Below are 21,567 nucleotides of genomic sequence, written 5' to 3' on the forward strand. Positions count from 1 at the left end.
ACGGCACCTAATGAATATTTAATTTAAGTTCTATTTCAGTTAACTAAATGAAATTCGGTTGTCTGACATAGTAATTTTTAATGAATTCTTTAAAACCTATATACACGGCCAAACATATGAAGTGGTCGTTAATAAAGACAATATATTTTTACTTAATTATTAGTAATTAAATGACGTTACAAATGTGAAAAACTAATTACGAGTGCTACCTCTCTTGAAAAAATGACAGTTTGAATCCTTGTGGGCATGATTTCGCCTACGTTTTTAACGTTTTGATACGTTCCCATAGAAATGGAATCTTCCTCAAGAGTAGAAAGGAAGATGCCATCTTTAATGGGTATTAACATTAGTAACTTTATTTAAATAAAATAAAACTTCTTCAAAACCTAATGTTTCTTTACACGGTTTTGGCTAGTATAAGATACAAAAATCGACGACGCATCAGGCACAATAAATTGAAGCCATTTTTCATTCATTACTTTACTATAAAGAAATCTGAACCTTAAACGTTGTAATCTCTTGACGTGTAATACATAAAACGTATACTAAAAATGTTATATAAATAAGAGGAAAAAAGATATATACCAAAACAGAAGGTAGGACTGATTTTGTTTTGAAAGATTATAACGGTACAAGCGAAATAAACAATAATTTAAATGAGATTAAACGGTAAAACTATGTTTATGTCTATTACCGGACAGGTCTAAATGAATATAGTAATAGCCTAACACCAAGTTTAAGATATTAAATATATAGAAAGTGTTAACAATTACCTTATTGACATTAGAAATTAAATATATAAGAAATCGTCTAAAGGATAATTAGTCTCAGAGTCACCGACAATTTGGTTTGACATTTTTTAATTATTTATAGAATAATAATAGCAATTTCAGTACTGCAATATAGCAGGTAACTGCGTGATATCCACATCAATTTTTGTGTATCCAATAATAACGGCGTGTAAATATATATTACATTCTCTTTTACTAGTGATAAAAGTTTCAAAATCAGTTTAATACTATCATAAAGAAAGAAAGATTAGGACGCACTAATTAACACGTTAATGAAGAGAGATAAAACAAAATATATAGAGTTCTGCCTTGCGATTCTGTAACTCACTTTTCGAATTTGATTAGTTTATTGTTTATCAGAATGCCAAATCATAAAATGCCTGCTTCACGACTGATTTGAGAGCGACTGCCGATGCGAAAACCGCTGTGGGAGTTCGAAAAGTGAGTTACAGAATCGCAAGGCAGGCCTTACTCAGGACACTAGGGGAAGCTTTATGACCACAGCACTGACCCTTAGTGAGACCACTGAGTATTTGACGTAGAAAGTAATAAGTAAGTTAGTAATAATTCTTTATTTTGTCCCGTATAACATTTGAAACAAACAGCACGATTAATAATTACAATTAAGAAGGTATTGGGACACTGCTTTCCTAGCTAGGTAAGAACCTGTGATATAAATTGTGAATTAAATAAATAAACATAGGTTTATAAACCTTATGTGCGTGTGTCCAAACATGTCCTAAACGATTGATATGTCTTGATTAACGATAAATTTTTTGTGTGTTGATGTGGTGTGGTGATTTACAATGTTATTTTTTAAGGGTTGAAATTTTATATTTAAGACGTATATTGCAAAGTCTGTCGGGTCCACTAGTTATATTTAACAAGGCTAAATTTTGTTGTGGTTTTTCATAAAAAAATCTGATCTTTTCATACCCGGATCATCCAACAAATTCTTTATAAACATTCATTCTTGAGATAAACTTTTTACTTTATTAAACACTAGTGGACCCGACAGACGTTGTCCTGCATGATATTTCAAGCAATTAGTAAAGCAAAGTATGAAAGTACCGACTGCAGCGCCATTTGGCGGGCTGATTTGTGAATCTAAACCATTCCCAGGTCCCCTTGAACACACACAAAAAATTTCATCAAAATCGGTCCAGTCAGAGAGAAGTTCAGTGACATACACACTCACAGAAGAATTATATATATAAAGATATAAACGTTGGCTTGGAATGTTCCCAATTTTGCGATATATTCAATTTTTTTCTCACCAGCATATGACCGTCTTCGTTTATCTTTTTTAATTCAATGTATATTGACGAATTAATTATCCGAAGTTCAATAAGTGGCGCGTGAGCATTGGAGATGTGGCCGGCAAGACGGCGAGTCGGTAAAATATGTCATCACCGTTATATGACCAGACACGTGACCACATACCATGCACTATTTTTATCTTCTCAATGTACTTAGATGTACTCAATCAAACGAATTATTAAATTACATACAGGTAATATGATGCAGTTTCAACACTTCTACTTTTAATTATAGAATTTCCAAAACAAATAAGGAAAATATATTATATCTATTTTGTTAAATGTTCACAAATAAAATTATTACAATAATGGATATTTTCCATTTAAAATGAATAAAATTGCGGTCAATAAACTTAATTAAACAAACAACTGTAATACTCCATAGTTATCACCAGCAACATAATAGATTTTGTATTAATTTTGTAATTGTGTTGTCAAAACGATAACACTAGTTTTGACACAAAGATTGATCAATGGATCGTTCTATTAATTTAATCTGTACTATTTGCATTCGTGAAGATTTAAGCAATTTTGACGAAAACTAATCTTGCGCAATAAATTTCAAAATTCTAAATTGAAAATCATTTATCCATATAGGTAACACAATGTACACTTATGAATGTCAAAAAGAAAATATATATGAAATGCTTCTAATTTTACATTTACTGCGAGTTCTCAAATCAAGGGCGTAAAACGGAAGAGAAGAACTGGCAGTAAACTCTCCGCCACTCTTTAATCAAAATTAATCGCCAAGTTTTTTGTTTCATACAACGTTTCTAAGGAGCTGCAACCATTACACCATGTTCCACATGACATCTTAAGTAATAAATAATAATAAAATGTGTAAGGTTACAAAGTGTATTGTAACCTTTTAGAAAAGTGATGGCATAGGGTTGTCAGTGTCCATTGGGTTGAATGCCTTGGCGAACGTCGAGGGCCCATCTTAAGGTCGTGTGGAGGGCTGAATAGCAGAGGGCTTTAAGTGTAGACACAGCCTTACAGTCCCCGCGTCAAGACATCCATGGCGCGGGCCTGCGTAAGCGCATTTTCACCTCATTTAAAAAAAAGGATTATCAGCGTACGACTCTCATCCCTGATGTCATAGGTTCGATACCCGGCTGTACTCCAACGGACTTTCCTTCTGTGTGCGCATTTAACACTCGCTCGTACAGTGAAAGAGAAAACGTGAGAAAACCACCAAAAATGTCGACAGCGTATGTCAGGCACAGAAGGCTGATCGACTATTTGAAAAAACAAATGATCACGAAAGAAATCTAAGGCCCAGACCTAAAAGGTTGTAACGCCAAAAGTTGGTCCTTTTATAGTTTTGATGACATATTTTTCTGTTTTCTTCTATTTTGTTATTGCGCACTGCCATAAAACGTTCCCATTATATCTGTGAACATAACCATTATGTTTACACTTTTCGTAACGACACCATTTTGTGAAATTACTGGATCATTTCTCCTTATTCGGATAGCTATATACAGTCCGCAGTTTACAAGTAGATTTAAGATTAAATTAAATTACAGTAATATGAAAACGAATTATAAATGTTCATTATTGAATTGTATCTAATTTCTTCTATCATTCTTATATCATAAATAGCCTTAACAACTTAAGAATCGATTTGATATGATTTTCTTGTAATGTCCTCATTCAACTCGTTTTCATTAGTCATTTTGTATATATATACACATTTCTAACATAAGAAAGTGTCAATAACGCTACTTGCAGTATCTATTGAGGAGAAGACACTCTGTTCTTATATTCAATTTTTTCACTCACTGTTTAGCACTTAATAGTAAGGTGCACTAATACTAATTCACTAGGTCAAATGGTTTTGTCCTTTTCAGTCACTAGGCCCGTGGTATCAAGGAGTTGTATAGCCTCGACATTCACGTGATGGTGGAGCCTATGTTCGTGGGCTTTATATGGTCTTAGTAAATACATTGTAAATTTGTTCGACGTCCAGAAGGCAGAAATATGTAGTTTATGTTACCACCACATTATAAACTTTTTTAAATAAAAATTTAATCATGTATATATAAATATTATAAGAATAAACATATGCAATATACGTTTCTGTAATAGTTTTCGACAATTTCCTATAATCTAATATTTTCTTAACATTGCTTTGAACATAAACTGCCTCGAGTCCTACACGACTAAGTTCTTTGAAATGTGTACTATACTACTATAGATTTAATTAGATTTTAATGAAACCATTTGAGTCCAGTAAAGTTCCTAAAGAATAATAATTATGATGTATAATTACACCTATTAGAATGCTAACATAACTGTTTTTATGAAAAACAATATGACTAACAACATAAAAACTTATATTTATTATTTATTTGATATATATTTATTATTAAATTAATATCAAAGATAAATTATATAATTTATTCAATATATACATAGATAATTATACTTTTACAGTATCGCAATACAGCGAGGAAACACTGCCAGCATTATAGGTAAAGCAGGGACCAAACTTTTTGAATTTGTTTTATTTTTCTATTTTATTATTATTACTATGTAGGTTAAGCATATTGTAAATAATGTATATTTGTGTGTTGGAAATAAGTAATTACATGTGTTAATCTTGGAGTTCCTTGGAGGAGGCCTTCACCTGCGAAGGGGTTCTTGAAAAAAAATGGGAAACAGATATAAAAAATAGGAAAAAAACGAAATTAGTGAAATTTATTTTCTTACAAATATATATTAATAAATAGTATTAAGTTTAATTGTTCTTTTGCAAGAAATAAATAGGCTTTCTTATTTTTTTAATGGATGTGTTAATCACAAAGAGCTTTAAATGTAAATCTTTGATCAATTTAATTAAATAGAGCCAAGTAAGCATTGAATTTGTTCCTACCAATGTTGACCGGACACGTTCTCGCTTATAACATAGCATGTCTATTACACGTCCATGAGGTACGTGGTGAGACAGAAAAAGCATTGTTTATCACCAATGGTATAAACGGTCGTTGCAACATTGTTGATTATCTACAGGAATTTTCCACTCCATCGAAATGTTTGATGTGACGAGGCCCTTACGGTGAAAGTTTGTTATTGAGGTGCCAGCATGCCTACGGGACAAAATGTAGCTTGGCACGCGAGCGCCTAATTTCGGGATTTTTATTGAAATTTTTGTATGGCTAGTCTAAGTCTCTGAAGCGCATTAGAAAAATGCTCTTGAAATAAAATGGCAATATGGAAGATAATTTTTATGTTTAAATGCAATCAGGTGGATTTCGTTTGTTATTTAAAGTATTTAGATCAAATATTCTGTGACGTATAAGGTTAAATTGCTCGCATCAAATGTTAATTTGTTCGCAAGACATCATGCGATATTATCAAGATCAAAGTTGCACTCAAGACGGCGTAAGTATTCTAGACAACTTATCTATTTTTAGTACCACAACTTTCCTTAAGTCGCTGACTAATCCGGCGCCAATATATTCACTAGCATAGACCTCGCAAATCTACAAAAGTGACGTGCCGTATGTAAGGGGATAAATTAATAAGACTAACCATGAAGTTGTACGACGATACAATGTATGAAAATGTATTATGAAAAAAAAAACCAGTTTAATTTGTGCATACTCGAAATATTTTCGAAGAGGCTGGCGGTCGATGGCCGCACGGTTTGATTTTGCTTAGCTTTATAAAGTAGATAAAGTGCGACTGACAATAATTATTATTATCAATGCATTGCACAGCTTATCACAAACATAGCACACACTCTTGTGTAATAATATCGACTCGACGCTTTTAATATAATAGAATATTTTTATCTATTATAAATACCAATCTATACAGTAATATGTATAAATAATTGACAGAGATAATAAAAGCATCATTCCTTTATTGAAACGAATAGTTTTAATAATTTTAACCTATTTATGTATAATATTGGATAACAGTAACTTTATTTGTTGGATAAAACATTAACATTTAACAGTAACTTTATTTGTGTATAAACAACCGCCTACATATATTATATATGAAGTACGAAAAAAATAATAATTAGGTCAAGAATTTATAAGGATGCAGACGAAAAGCAAGAGTTTACGCGTCCAACTTCATTTAATACTTTTTGTCTCTAGGGAATGCGAGTTGTCAGACTTTAGTCTGGTCTGTAACACAGTGCGGGGGGCCAATCGCCTTTTGTTTTTATACCCATGCAAGAATGCAAAACAATTATAATTCCCTCAGGGATAGGTCGCTTCAGAATCAAGCTCACGTAATCACAAGGGGTTCTCGTTTCTCCACTATCTTTTACATCTCATTCGGATTGCGGTTTGGCTTAATTGGACTAAAAAGATTATTACCACTCGTAGCTAAACCGAGATGCCTAGCAGAACAGAACCAAATTTAATTAGCGATAGGTGTGGTTCTCTGACAGCCGAAAGAGCGTCACAATCAAAGATACCCACGCTGGCCAATCCATTTACCTTAATTACGACGAGATGGGGATAAATCGGCGTCCAGCCGTCCACGGCCGAGTTACGAGCGGACCGACTATAAAATAAATTATACCCACTTCGTTCGCCTCCACTCAGTTTTTTGTTGCCATCCACGATGAAAAAAGACAAAAGCAAAGCTCGAGAGGACGAAATACGAGCCAAAGACAAAGCTTAAATTTATCTACTGATAATATAGACGTAGGGCGGCGGGCCCGGCAGACGCGTTGCCGGGTGGCCGGCCAAATTATACAGGCGGGCATTCCTGCGGCCCGGCAAAAACATGATATATCGCTGCTTTGTGACGAAATATTTTAAATTTGGAGACCTGCCACACTCTAAATGGAATTCGATTTTAAATAATATTATCTTTAGCATTCTTTGTCAACCACTTCATAAACGAGATTTGAATGTATGGACGGCGTACAGTTAAGTCGAATATTTACCATAATTGTGTCCATGATTAATGTCAAAGATCCCATCGAAGTAGAATTCTAATGACCTCATGGTCTTGTTAATCAGTATTATTCAAATAATTATTATGACTACATTCACAAAGGACCTTTTGTAAGAGTATCATATAACTGGTAACAGTAGCAAGTGCTAAGTTTTGTTTATATTGCTAATATTTACGAGGCATTTTTGTTAGGTGTGCCGTTATAACATTACTACGAATTCCGAACTCATTTATGAAAAATAGGCAGATTACACATCCTCTGGTGTGTGTGTGTGTGTGTATTTTATTAATTCAAGGAAGTTACTTTATTTCTATTACAATGTGGCATATACTAGAAGTTACGTATTTTTAAACCACAAGTTACGCAAATGTGTCATTGTAATGGTGAAAAATAATACATGAAGATAAATTTAATATTTTATTATATCATTATCGTTTCAATAAAATAATAATAATTACAAGAATATGTATATACAAGTTGATTATGTACAATTTTCGAGGCCACGACTATATATACACTGGGTCCACGATATATCACTAGGTCCACACTGGGCTCAGCCTTCGTCATCGGCAGCCACACCCTACCACCATCATGTCTTGATAGTTTTTAAGCACCACATTGTTCACTTCGTCCATATACAACATAGATATAGAGGAAAGTTGCGTCGGCACACAACACGCTTTCGGCACCGCGGCCGGATTCACTGAGTTCACTAAAGTCTGCACAATCGCATGGTTGGTACCATTGAGGTGATCCGCTAATGGGAAAGGGCAGTCGCCCTGGCAATAGTAGGCTTCGTAGCCCTGGGGAGCGACAATCCAGTCACTCCAACCCACATCCGCGAAGTCCACGAACAGAGGGCGCCGCTGGCAGATCTCCCGCGCCTCCTTGCGCCTGTGGTGAGGCCGGTGGCCCTTGCGCTGCGTCGCTCTCTTATTTCTAGTCAGCGACGTCTCTCCACGCTCCCGAGCCGTTCTGGCTCTCGCGTCCTCCGTGTAAAGCATCAGCAGAGGCTGGATAGCGCTCCATTCCTCGTGCTCGTCTGTGGCACGCCGTCGGACGCGAATATGTGGAAATTTTATACTTTCATTGCCTACGGTCTCGTCTATGACGCGCACTAATAGGCCATGATTATGTAGCGGCTCCTTGAGCCACCTTCTCGCCGCGCTGAGGGCGTCCGCCGCGACCGAGCCTTGGCCGGGTCGGAGCGGAATTGAATCGAGGAGTCTCAAAATGGGTTCGCTCTTTCCTCGTCTGCCCGGGCGGACCACGTCGTACAGCAGCAGCCTCTGCGTGCCGACGACACCGACGGCGCGTTGAAAGGTGACATCCGCGCCGCGAGCGACCTCGTCGCCGGGTACGCCACTTATGTTGAAATATAGGCGAAAGCGATGCTCCTGAGGGAAGCGGTCGTCGAGGTCCGTAGCGGTGTGGTAGAAAGAGCGCACCGTGTTGGCGGCGGCGGCAGGCAGCGCGCCTCGCGCATCATACAAGATGCGCATAGCTTGCGGCACTGGTGTCGGCGGGCGGGAACGGGGCGAAGGGCGCCGGGGCAGCCCCAGCAGTGCCAGCAGCTGCCGCTCGGCGGCGGCAAGGCTCTCCTCGTCCGGCCCGCCGGCCGCACACAGCGCCACCAACGCGCACACCACCGCGCATGCGCACGCCCCACGCATAATTCTCCTCGACCCACCTGGGAACAAACAAACGCTACATTAATTCATTGAACTTAAATATCCATTCACCATTTTCCTTTAAGATAATTTTTAAATTTCGAAATTGTAATGAAAATAAATAAAATGTATCAATGATGAATGTATTCAATACTTAGAAACCATTCAATATACAAATTAGATTAACTGGCTTGCTTCATTTACTGAACTCAAATTCCCTTACATCGAAATTCTTTTTTACAATTCCGAAATATGAATTTCCAAGAGACATGAATAATAATTCAAACAGTACTACTAGTTAATCAACAAAGGTTAACATTGTGCGCAACCGGTAGTCATTTTATCTCAATATTTCTAACAAGTGCACCGACACAATGTGTATAATACTATCTCTTATGTAATAAGTTTTCATTGACGATAAAATAAGCATAGATAACTTAATCAAAAAACAGACTATAAATTGAGTTATAGGTAAATGTAGTTCTGAAATATCAAAATATGTACATTCTAATAATTCCATAACAATATTTAAATAAAGAATATAAATTGTATAAGAAAAAATGTAAGCTAATATACAAAGTTTACGCAAAGCAATGCTTCGAGATGAAACACTATAATGCCAAATGCGTTTATCTGTAATCGATAAAAATACAATGCAATCTGTATTCTATATCCATACAAGTGAGGGAACTGGGACAGACCATTTAAGGCCTTGTAACACCATTCGCGTGTGCCATTAATTAATTATCTAACAATTGACGCAAGTTATACAAGACTAGGTATGAACGCGACGTCGGTGTACGAATTCAAACTCAAAATATCTTTATTCAAGTGGGTAACCAAGTACACTTTTGAATCGTCAAGTTAATTTTTGACAGATGACATAATGACAGTTAGAAATTAGAATTTAAAATAAGTACTTTGATTTCGTTCTTCTACGCTACCAAATTGTTTTAAGCTGTGAACTCTTTCAATTTTAGTAAATAGTTTTTTATTCATTTGTACTCATAGGATTAGGTTCATTTTAAATTTACATTCTAACAAAAAATATCTCATCTATAAGTATTATGAGTTTCTGTTTAAAATCTCTTAGAATTCATTAATTTCGATTAATATATTGTGTTTTCTAAGTGTACTCACGCATATTATATATGTATACCTATATAAGAAATCTAATCTCTAATTAATTATTTTAATCAAAATTATGTTATGTATTTTGAAATTAATTATGTATCAAATGATACTTTATAAAATAACTACGAGTTTTGTTTACATGACATCAATATGTTTAGTAAATGGTATCTAAAACGATACATTATACAAGGTTGCAGTTATAAAATACGACCATCTTAATGTTCCTATTTAGACCTTAATTTTGTTGTCACATTTTATATTATGTTTTGCATTTATATGAACAAATTAAAATAAATTACAATAAATCTAAACTATAAGCCGATTTTAAGATTTTTTATCACCAAATACAGCATAATATTTTAATTACGATGCGTCAAATAATAAAAAGCTCGGATCACTTTCGAAAAGCGTTACCTAAGTAAAAGACATCAACGAGATATCTTGGCTACGGTTGTGCTACGATAACCATCGCTGATAATTAATACAAATTCGGTCACAGATTAAAATACTTGAGTCGACATAAATCTCATACACACGACCATTCTATATAATCATTTACGGCACATAAAATCGAGAGAAAAGCGTTATCAAAGTAGGCATAGAAGTTTATCAAGATGGTATTCAATTAAGTGTTATTCTTCGAGAGAAATCAAGTATTAAACTACGGTTCTGCAAATGTGTATATTTTGTTATTATGTTTTGATCTCTGGTACGGACCGGATCATGGCGTACGTATTTCGAAAATAATGCGGTCAAACCGGCCGCTAGCGCGGTCGCTCTCACACTCACCCGAAATTTTAACGCATCCAACGTCGATAGTTACACAAACGATATCGCGGGTGGTCAATTGTCAACGCTTCGGGAATAAATGTCGCACTCGTTCACAATGGAACAAACACATAACAGCTGAGCGAACGGGTAACATAACTGGCGCGTGTTTGCGCGCGGGAAGCGCAGTACGCTCGTGCGTGTGCGTGCGTGGCGGAACTCGCGGGACCTGCGGACATTACGTGCTCACGGCGCCGAGATCGCGGCGGGAGTGATCGCGCCGCTCCAGACGCGGCGTCGCCGAGCGGCCCGACCCAGGCCCCGCCCCGCAAGCCCCGACCCCCGACCCCCGCGACCAACGCACCCCACACACCACCAAGGATCCAGGCCAACCACAAACGACACCCATTGTGCCAACCCAGCAATGGGGATAGAGCACTACGCGTTATATATTTGCTTTTTGGGACAGGTATGATGCAAGCTATGGGAAAGTTATGAAATAACATAGAGACAGTCCTTAATTCAACAATCTTACCATCTACATGAGGTTAAAATTTAGTAACATCCTAGAAGTACAACACAGTATGCAAATTCTTTGTCATTAGTAAACGTATAAAACAAATTTTACTCACACCATTAACATTATTAAAGGATTAAACTACAAGCCAAATAAGCCAATTATGCGTTTACAATATGAATAGAAGTCAAAAGAATGGATTCGCTAAAATGCATTTTTTGGAATGTTCTTGGAATGCGCAAGTTCTAAAAGACCTTAATGAGATAATTTTTCCCACAGATATTTTGAGTTAATAAAACAATGAGAGTTCCGAATCCTTAATGTGATGAGCCTTAAATCTAATATTTGAAATGTTTTATGACACCTAACGTATTAAAATATTAGAATTGTTTCTTTTGAATAGATTTTATCGTTTAACAAAAAGCCTAGGTTTTGCTAAACGCGTGTACGAGTACGAGTGTTATACATTACCTAATTTTGGCTTAAGAATTTTTCATGACTAACTTTAGTAGAGATTAAATTTATCTTAATAACATCGAGTGATTAATTTCTTAAAAAATACGATTAAAAATACAGTAATTCTTTATATAGACATTGCTTTATATATAATAACTTTTATTTTTATAATTTATGTCTCATGTTAAAAAATATATTTTTAAATTATAATATGAATATTTAAATAAAAATAAATTTTACAGAGCTCTACCATTTTATTTATTCATACCAAAGTTTTACGATAGGGCAATGTTTCTGTCATAATTTTATAATGATAAATTGTCTAGAAGACGTTTATATTTTTGGTAATTTTTTGAAAAATTCAGTAGACATAAACGTACATAATTAGTAATTACCTATCTTATATTAATCGAATTTGATTTTTATATTCTTTTTCTATAAATTAAATATAACATTTTGGGCCTCAGAGACCGAAGAGCACTATGGAAGATAAGATTTCCATAGTTTAAATTTGTAGAACCTGAAATTGATTTACGAATTTGGGACTACTATTCCGATTTGACCTAAATATGTTGATAAGATTACATAAAGTTACAAAAATTATTAAAAATGAACTGCTATTTTTATTATAAGAGCAAGTTTTCACACCTTATTCTCATTACATCTGTTTTAAATAAATAAAACTTAATTTAAACCTACAAATATTAAAAAAAACAAATTTAAATCTTTAACGTAGTTTAAAATCTCACCTTAATTAAAAAAAAATCCTCAAAAATTCCAAATTTAAATCACAAATACACAATCGCACTTGTCGCTCAAATTGCCGATAATTTAAGAAGTGGTCAAAATCACTGAACGGTGTTTAATAAATGGTGATTACTACTGATGGCTAGGCGGCTTCATCCAGACCTGTGGTGGGGGTAGGGTGACGAACACAGAGCGAGACAGTGCCATTTAACATTTTAATATCATAAATATTTATCACGGCTCGTCACCTCTACGTCGTAGACAATTTGGGAGAGATGCGTAGCCTACGCTAAAAATATTGATATCGCTGTGACCTTTATAACATTTTACATAATATTAATTACAAGTTTTATTTTATGAGCTAACATTTCGCCTCGATACTCTTATACCTTTTATATCCAATAAAGTTTTATTGAAACTAGATACAATAATTGTCTGTATGATTGATTGACAATCTGTGACCCAACCATAAACAAATTATAAAGTTTTCACATATTCGCATCCCAGTATAACTAGAGCCCGTTGGACGTTTAACAATTATTAAGACATATTCAGAATTTTGTTATAATTGTATATTATTAAACGTGCTTAGTTTTTATTATTTACCTTTTACGTGTATAAGAATCAATCATTTAACTACTGAAGAACTTATTTAATGGTTACTTTTTAATTATTACAAAATAGAATAATTAAAAATTTAAGTTTCAAGGATAGAATCTTTATTACCCTAAATACAAAATAAACCCGTAAATTATTTTTTGGCATATACAGTTATAAATAAAACTTTTATCATATTAATAATAGCTTAAGGAAACCAAATTAAACATATATAAAATAAATCAGTGGAGCTACAACCTCTTTTAGGTTTGGGACTCAAATTTCTGAATCTGTTTCATGATCATTTTTCAATTTAATTAGCAAGTAGGTGATCAGCCTCCTACGCCTGACACCCTTGACTTTTTGGGTCTAAGACATGTCGGTTTCCTGACGATGTTTTCCTTCACCGTTCGAGCGAATGTTAAATGCGCACATAGTAAGAAAGTCCAGTGCACTACCGGGGATGGAACCTGCGACCTCAGGGATGAGAGTCACACGCTGAATCCACTAGGCCAACACTGCTCTACCTCTAAGGAAACCAAATTAAAATCCATTAAACCTCGTTAATGTTTATGTAATTAGTGTTTGGTTTTTTCACCAAAGCATTACTCATGCGATAAGCTCAATTTTTAACAAAGAAACAAATTTTATCATAATTATGTGTTTCCTTTAAATTTAATACCTTTGTGTTAATCTTTTTCACGTTCGTTAAAGTTAACCGTTGTTTTTAACTCGGTTTCCTGGGTGGTATCTGATAAAAATGAATAGAAAGTAAATATTGTGAAGAAAAATGCATGTCTCGGCCATGACTGTCGCTCTGACAATGAAGACAGGTGCTGTGATTATTATAAAACTTCACGCACCTGAAGAAATTTGCTATCAATGGAGAAATGAGGAAAACTTTTTATCGAGTTTATGTTTCATTATCAATCGTGTATCATTTCATTTGAGCAAATTAATTTAATATTGACCAAGCACTTCATTACTTCAAACATATGAATCGAGTTTTTGATTTTCCTTAAAAATTACAAAAAACTACGCGTTATTTACGGTAAGATAAATCTTTCAGTAATTTTACGCTGATGTTATTATCTTATGCTAGAGTTATCTACGTCCAGTTACCGAAAAATATATTATTAAAACTTTTATATGACTAATCAATGTAATCATAAACCCTTAATTCATAAGCGTACTATAATATCCCAATACAATACATATTCTATTAAACGTTTTGTCCCTATAATGCACGTGCAAGTAAACGTGAAAAATATTGATAATTGTCTGATATGCAATGAAATCCGTTTATATCAAGTGACACAAATATGCGAAATAATTTCAAATGATTTATTTTTAAACCGCTTTGGTGTTTTGTGTCCTTGAGCTGATAAAGAAAATTAATTTAAAGCGACTGATATTGCGATACATGAAAAAGTAAAACTTTGAATCACTAAGAAACTGTTGAGGAAGCCAGTTCTAAAACACACATTGAAAAGAGGTATTAAGCTCGGAACAATTGTTTATTTTAACACAACATACAAAAAACACAATACATGCATGTGCATAAATGACAAGTGTGTGTGTATTTTAAGGAAAACATTACTATTATAAAACAGAAATGAAATACCTAATACTATAAATAAATGACAATAAACTAGATTAAGAAATACAAATATTAAATCAATTGTAATACTCAATATTCCACTTTAACCATTCATCTGCAGATAAGTTTATATAGCGTCGATGTAACATATCATTGATGTTACAAATTTTATCACATACACACGTTATGATTGCTGTTGTGCTTTGTAATTATTTCCATTTAGATCTAAAGAGATCTTGGCGAGAATCTGTTAGGTTAGGTTAGAAAGTACCTTTAGAAGGTTTTGATCTCTGAAGAATTAGCTACTAGCTCTAAAGTCTATGATGGATGCTTTTTAATAAATAAATTCATGTTATATATAATTAAATTATGTCTTATTATTTTTGGTATATAAATAGGAATTTTCCCGACCACGATTTGCTGTTACCAACATTTGCGTTGCTATACATTACATAATTATATATGTTATATTAATATTTTTTACTAATTAAACCAGCTCTTTCTTCTCACCTAATCCTAACAACTAGTGTGACAAATTAATAGTACTGTTGGTTGATATCTCTTAAATAAAGGCATGTGTCATATTTTAAATTGCTTGTATTTAGACGTTGTAAAATTGCATCCATTAAATTGAAATTACTGTGATTGCTTATCGTTATGAGCCAGCTACCGGAGCCGTTACGCGAAAACACCGAACTGTTCTTGTTTTTTTATTATTTTTTTGGCGCGAGTCTCTCGCGACCCGTTACACGCTCGCAGCGAAAGTTAGATTCGAATACGGCGCACAACGCCATCTACGCGCAGAAAAACGCAAATCCTCAATTACATCTAAATTCACTAACCTACTAAGCGGGAAAAGTAGAAATCATGTCAATTTGCACCTGCGTAAAGACAAATATTGTGTTGAGCGGTCCAACAAACTATGGCATCGGAGCCATGCGGTCTGCCAGCCACCCACGACCGCTGCGTCCTGCGTTACTCACCAATTCACATGTCATGAACGTAATTAGCCCATTAGCACGCACGCACCACTCAAATGCTCAATTAGATCAACGACCGTCGGGAATAGCTGAGAAGATTACGTCCCCTCGCCATCAGCGCGGGATAAAATGTAATATAATTGATACTTATTTCACCTCTCTAGTACGGCATAGGAACAACCTGTCCGAGATCTGTGGCACACTTATGTCTATCTTGCTCGCATACGTCATTCTAAGAAAACTTCAACAGCTGTTGCCTACATGTTGCTAAATCTACCTCAAATTACACACGGAAGTTTATTGGATCTGATTTAATACCTGTATCTAACGTATTATTTTTTGTCAATTCACACTTCTATAGACAAAAAATTAACTTCGTATGCGAACTATGTCCTATTACAAGGCCCGATCTATGATTTTCTGTATTTTATTTAAATCTGTGTATTTAATCCTTGGGATTGATTTGCTCCAGTTCAAACAATTTGTTTGACAATACTTGGCGATTAAAAAGAGTGGCGGAAAGTGTCTTGCCAGTTCTTCTTACCCGCTCTACGCCCTTGACTTGCGAACTGGTAGTAAATGTAAATTTACAATTAATTTAAGTTGACAATTCAAAAGTGTACTTGGTTACCCACTTGAATAAAGATATTTTGAGTTTTATTGAGTTTTGAATTAAGTACAAATCTCTATAAAACGTATGTTACTCACACATTTTTAGTCCAATTAACTACGGTAGGTACAGATTAATTGTATTCATGACCTAATTCAAACTATGGATACACATATTGGTCACACTTTTAAATAGCTTATAAGATACCTTCTTAGTATTATAATAATAACCCCAAATATCGTTTAGGAATAAAGTTTCGAAGATTCAGTTTCACTTCCCTGTAAAAGTATGTTTTATAAAAGAAATAATACATTCTATGTCCTTCGTACAAAGCTCACTTCCCTTTGCGTAATGCATGCAACTGCATATGAAGGTTCCAATTGCCTATAAACGCAATATAATAATGATAGTCTACGACGTATCAAATTGAAGGTCATTTTTGCATTCCGGAAGATATTCACGATAACATTTTAATAAACTATTTAATTATCCTAAGAATTGTTGGAACATGGGGTTTATAAAAAGCTCCAGTCTGCCTGTCAAGTGTAGTCAGTAAAACAGAGAGATGACAGCGAGGAAGGAAACAGTAACAGCTATAATTTGTTAGATTTAAAGCTTTTTTATTATTATATGTATTAAACACTTCGTTATATATATCCAGAAGGAAGGCAACTTATCTTTGTTTTACTTTACGTAAGCTTGGAGCGAAAAATTGTATTTTCCCTGTAATAGAAAACTCTATGAAAGTTCCTACATAAATACGAAAAGTATCAGTTCAGGCAAAAACCATTTTTAGCAATAGAGGTGTGTGTTAACCTAGTACTTAATACATACAAATCTGTGCTATGGATCACATTTACCAACAATTTTGAATCACCTAAGGTGCTTTTCATATAGACATGGACTACAAACGTGTATTATGTACTAACCTTTAATTGGTTTAATGAATCCTATCAATTACACTTCATCTTGTTAGTACTGGAGAATATTTTTCGCTTTACATAAAGATTCAGTGCGAGCTATTTTGTTTCTTAATACATTTAACCTCACGACACCAATTTTGAAAAAGGCATTTTTGTTTTTTATTTACATATTTGCACGGCGAATGACTCTTTATGAATCCGATTAAAAACAGACAAAACTAATGTAATCAAAATAAGTTATATATGTATATTGTCTCTGGTTCTTTACTTTATTAACGAAAAAAATAATCTGTAGTTTTTCACAGACCATTCGTGTTAAAAAGCCATTTATTTAGTATAAATCTATTCGTTTTACTGATACTATTTAGCCGTAGAACGTGTTTTGTTTGTGACGAACGCACTAATTTCACAAACTAGTTCGATTTGAATTATTTGTGTCGGATAGTCCAAAGAAAAACTTGAAGAGTATACTTGGATGTAGGGAAAAGGTGTCCAGTATCCGGAAATTTAAAATTTCGTGTAAACTTACAATCGGGAAATCTACGAATACATGTGTTATGTGTACGTATATATTATATTAGAGTCGATAACAGCTTAACAATTCAGGGACAATTTAAAATATATTGTATAGTCGAAACGACGATCAGCCTTGTAAAACTTGTTATGCTAAAACATATATCACCATCCCAATATAGTAGGTATTATATTCTTATCATTGTCATACTTAAGAAATGAAGACTATAAAACACGTTACAAACACTCAAAAGTCGCTAATGCGCAGCTTTTTAAGTCTAAGTATTTTGAGGCGAAACAAGTTTTCATATAAAAATTTTGATTTTCAAATTGTCCTTATTAATTCTGCGCCCATTGCGACCTCTTTGGCTTCTTTCCAGAGACACTTGATCTGCCTACAACTGCTTTCTAATTATGTAACGGGTAAACGAAATCGTACTTAACAGTTTTAATTGTGAAACGCAGCACGAGACTTAATAATTTATTTAAATGATGTAGTCGTATCGAACGGTGGCTCGAGTCTATATAAGACCGGTTCACACATAGACACAAACACACACACGAAAACGCTATTGCTACACTGACGACCTGAGATCTCATGGAAATGTCTTGGCGAGACAGTATGATTTTACTTTAGGTGATAATGGAACAATTTTTGTAAGATCAAAATACCAAACTAGCTTAGTTATTGAACAGCCCGTTAACTTTGACTTCTATTTAGTCACGTGACTTTATCGGCCTCAAACCGACCGTTTGGTGAAGTGGAGAAGACTATTAGAGTAAGTAATGTTAGCAAATACGGTACTGCACTTTATAATATGGCCTATATAGATAATAAGATTTAGGACACGAAAAAATCTAATGTAAGATAAAAATATCTGACTGAATATAAATTTAATAGATGGTTGCTAATCTGTTATTTAACTTAGTAAAGTCAAGTAAAGTAAAAAATCATTTAATCATATAGGTAACAAAATGTACACTTATGACTCGTCAGTAAAGAAATACATACATATTAATGCTTCTAATTTTACATTTACTGCCAGTTCTCAAATCAAGGGCGTAGAACGGAAGAGAAGGACTGGCAATAAACTCTCCGCCACTCTTTTTAATCCCCATTTTTTTTACACAACGATGCAGCAATGCAGCAATTTAAGCAGCCGATGTCAATTGACAACAGGATAAAGTCCTAACTGAATAAGAATTATAGATATATTTCAGACTTATTTCCCGGCCGCGAAACTACTTAGTTGTCACCAATAGGGTAATGCTTGAAGGTTAAGGTGTGTAAATAATGTAAATTGCCTGAAATACAGCTGTAATTTTAGAAGGGGTCTCAAAAATTCTTGCCAAAATACACGCAACCCACGCGATTGAAACTTTGGTTAGTTATATGTATTTTCCTGATGCTAGGCGTTTATTACTTTATTACGAGATTTTGTTTTAATATGTCCTTACAATTTGTTTCTAAACCAAAAACTTGGCGATTAAAAAGAGTGGAGTCACTTTCCAGTTCTTCTCACCTTCTCTACGCCCTTAATTTGAGAAATGGTGGTAAATCCAACTTTTTTAATATTGTCCTTCATATCGGTACTATGTAGCAAAAGAAATGAATAAATTATTTTCATTAAAAATAACTACATAAAGTCTTTATTTTAAAACAACAGAATGAAAAAGAGTATCGAACTACGTTTGTAGTTACAATCTATTCAAAGTTTTGAACAGATAAATTAAGACTTAAATACGAATCCGACGGAATCATACGATCTCTTTCTCTCTAAGTACTATTGTCAAAGATATATAAAATTTGAGAGCCTTAAAACTGTCTGAATATCCAGTCTGTAGTCCCATGTTGATACTTTGTTAATTGTTAGTAATTAATGAGGCACCTAACATGCTCTAACCTCATAGAATTGTCCATTAAGGTAAAATTTTTAGAAGCAGTTGTTTTGTGTTTATAAAGGGGAGGGCTATACGAACATCTTAAACTAAAACAAATGAATAAAGCATTACGCGAATCAACTCTATCCGAGTCGTGATTCTTTCATTTCTTTTAGCAGAGACTGTGTACGAAATGATCTTCAAAAAGCCACATGCCACTAATAACTTAAAGAACCAAGATAAGCAATTCTTTTGCCTACAATATAAGGGGCGAGGCCTAACCATCGAACCGTAAATATGGCTTAGTATGCTCCAGTGATCTCCAATCACTTCGGTTTTCCAAATGTAGGTATATTGCTTAGCTAACTGAAGAGACAAGACAAAAGTAATCATGATCAGCAGCATTTCAAATTACTAAATTTCGACAAAATTTTCCAGTGGATGTTCAGCTAAGCTTTTCCGTTGGAAGATTTATTTTAAAAAGTTATAGTCTGTAGTTTGTGGTAAATTAGCAGGTGTTGGTGGTAAATGTCGTAGTAAAGTAATAAAACTGGCTTTTAATACAGCAACTAATCAAAACTCTTCCAACTCCGTTCAACGCCTTCTCCAATCGAAATTTTAATTGAAACTAATTGTTTAGTTAATTTCATTATTACTTTACTGTAGGCATTAATTATTTGGTAATAAGTAAAAAATAACGACACCAAATTATTATACTTAAAAATTTAATAATTTTTAACATCATGAAAAGGATCTTTAAGAACTTCATTTTACTCCTCATTTATATCTATTGAATTTATTATAAAGTTCTTCGCGTATAAAATATTATATAAAACTTATTATGTATGAGAATTAGAGCTAGAATATTCGAAATTTCGAGTCACGTGAATATAGATAATGAGTTTGTTTTCCCTCGCGTTAAGTTGTTTTATAGAGGCACGGTTTTCACAAGACATTAATTGAAATGCAAAAACGACCAATACAGCGTAGAACAGGCTTTAATTTATCCAAGCAAGCTTAGTTGGCTGCCTCTAACTTCGACGCGTATTACTGCTACACGCCAGATACCTACAGAAGTACATGTGCAAAAATTGTTGGGTTTGTTTGAATACCTTAGAAATTTCTAATCACATTGAGATTAACAATAGGTAGTATTTTGAACGTATGACGGTTTAAAGTATACTCGATATTTAGCAGTATTGAACAGTAAATTAGCAGTACATATTATTATGTATTCTCAACATATCCGGTATGGTAATATGAGGCTTGTCATTAATATCTAATTGGTACGTACGTATCAGAGATAAACAAGTAAAATCTAATTCAAACAGGTTATGGTTAAGAGGAAATGATAAAGATCAGTGCATTTCTGCAATGTGGCCGTCAAGAGAGTGCAACGTACTTAGTTGATCCTAGGTGCATTGAATAGGGTGAGTAAAAAACGTACGTGGATCATCGCACGTCGTGCAGGAGGTGAGCGCGCTGGGGCGGCGAGGGCGCGGGCGCCTGCGCTGGCACACCAGATGAACCACGGGCGCTGATCGAAAGTTCGACGCGAGATCGAGCGCGCATATGTAAATATCGGCACATTTACAAGCGAAAGGGTTCACCAGAGCGGCGCACTAACGCAGCATTGCGCGGGAACCAGTCCGGTGAGATTCCTTCGATGTCCGATAGAAAAATGTCGAATAAGCTTCAAGACATCACAAGTCGCGTGTGTCTGGCACGTAACGCGGTCGCCACTCGACTGCCGCCCTCCTCTTGCGGACACTGTGTTGGTATATTTATCGCTTAATTATTAAACTCGTCTGTGTCAATTATGAAGCAGCTTCGTGAGTGGAAGGCGCAGCACACTCGCAAGTCGCGTAGGGCGTACGGCGCTACCGCGTCTGCGTTCAATTGTTGCGTCACACTCCGAATTGCCATCGCACGCGCAGCCTTCAGATTTTATCTCAACCAATTCTATTCTCACCTATTATTTATTTCAAAACATTAACCTCCAAACAAACATAACGTTTAGTTATCTTCCTGTCCTTATATTTCCGCAACAAAAACACACCTACGTACACGATTAGTATTTTTTATTTATATAAATCAGTGCCTACTAACAGCAATGTCGATATTGCAGAGA

The 21,567-nt window shown here is 34.6% G+C and overlaps 1 protein-coding gene across 4 annotated transcripts; it reads right to left on the reverse strand.

The window, feature by feature from the left end:
- Nucleotides 1–7,444: 7,444 nt before the first annotated feature.
- On the reverse strand, nt 7,445–21,339 carry LOC125055028 (protein decapentaplegic). Of its 4 annotated transcripts, none has more exons than XM_047657226.1 (2): nt 20,884–21,339; nt 7,445–8,730 (listed from the first exon to the last, which is right to left on the reverse strand). In XM_047657226.1, the coding sequence occupies exon 2, from the start codon at nt 8,711–8,713 to the stop codon at nt 7,604–7,606; it is 1,110 nt and encodes a 369-aa protein (XP_047513182.1). In that variant the 5' UTR covers nt 8,714–8,730; nt 20,884–21,339; the 3' UTR covers nt 7,445–7,603. The 4 variants fall into 4 exon arrangements, with proteins under 4 accessions (XP_047513182.1, XP_047513183.1, XP_047513184.1 ...); XM_047657227.1 differs by lacking the exon at nt 20,884–21,339 and adding an exon at nt 20,839–20,858; XM_047657228.1 differs by lacking the exon at nt 20,884–21,339 and adding an exon at nt 12,335–12,827.
- Between the last annotated feature and the right edge of the window lie 228 nt (nt 21,340–21,567).

This window comes from Pieris napi, chromosome 13 (genome assembly GCF_905475465.1).
Source record: "Pieris napi chromosome 13, ilPieNapi1.2, whole genome shotgun sequence".
NCBI classification, from domain to species: Eukaryota; Metazoa; Arthropoda; class Insecta; order Lepidoptera; family Pieridae; genus Pieris; species Pieris napi.

Bases quoted from the DNA above. Each gene is read 5' to 3' on its own strand.
- LOC125055028 (XM_047657226.1), bottom strand. From the start codon at position 8,713: ATGCGTGGGGCGTGCGCATGCGCGGTGGTGTGCGCGTTGGTGGCGCTG.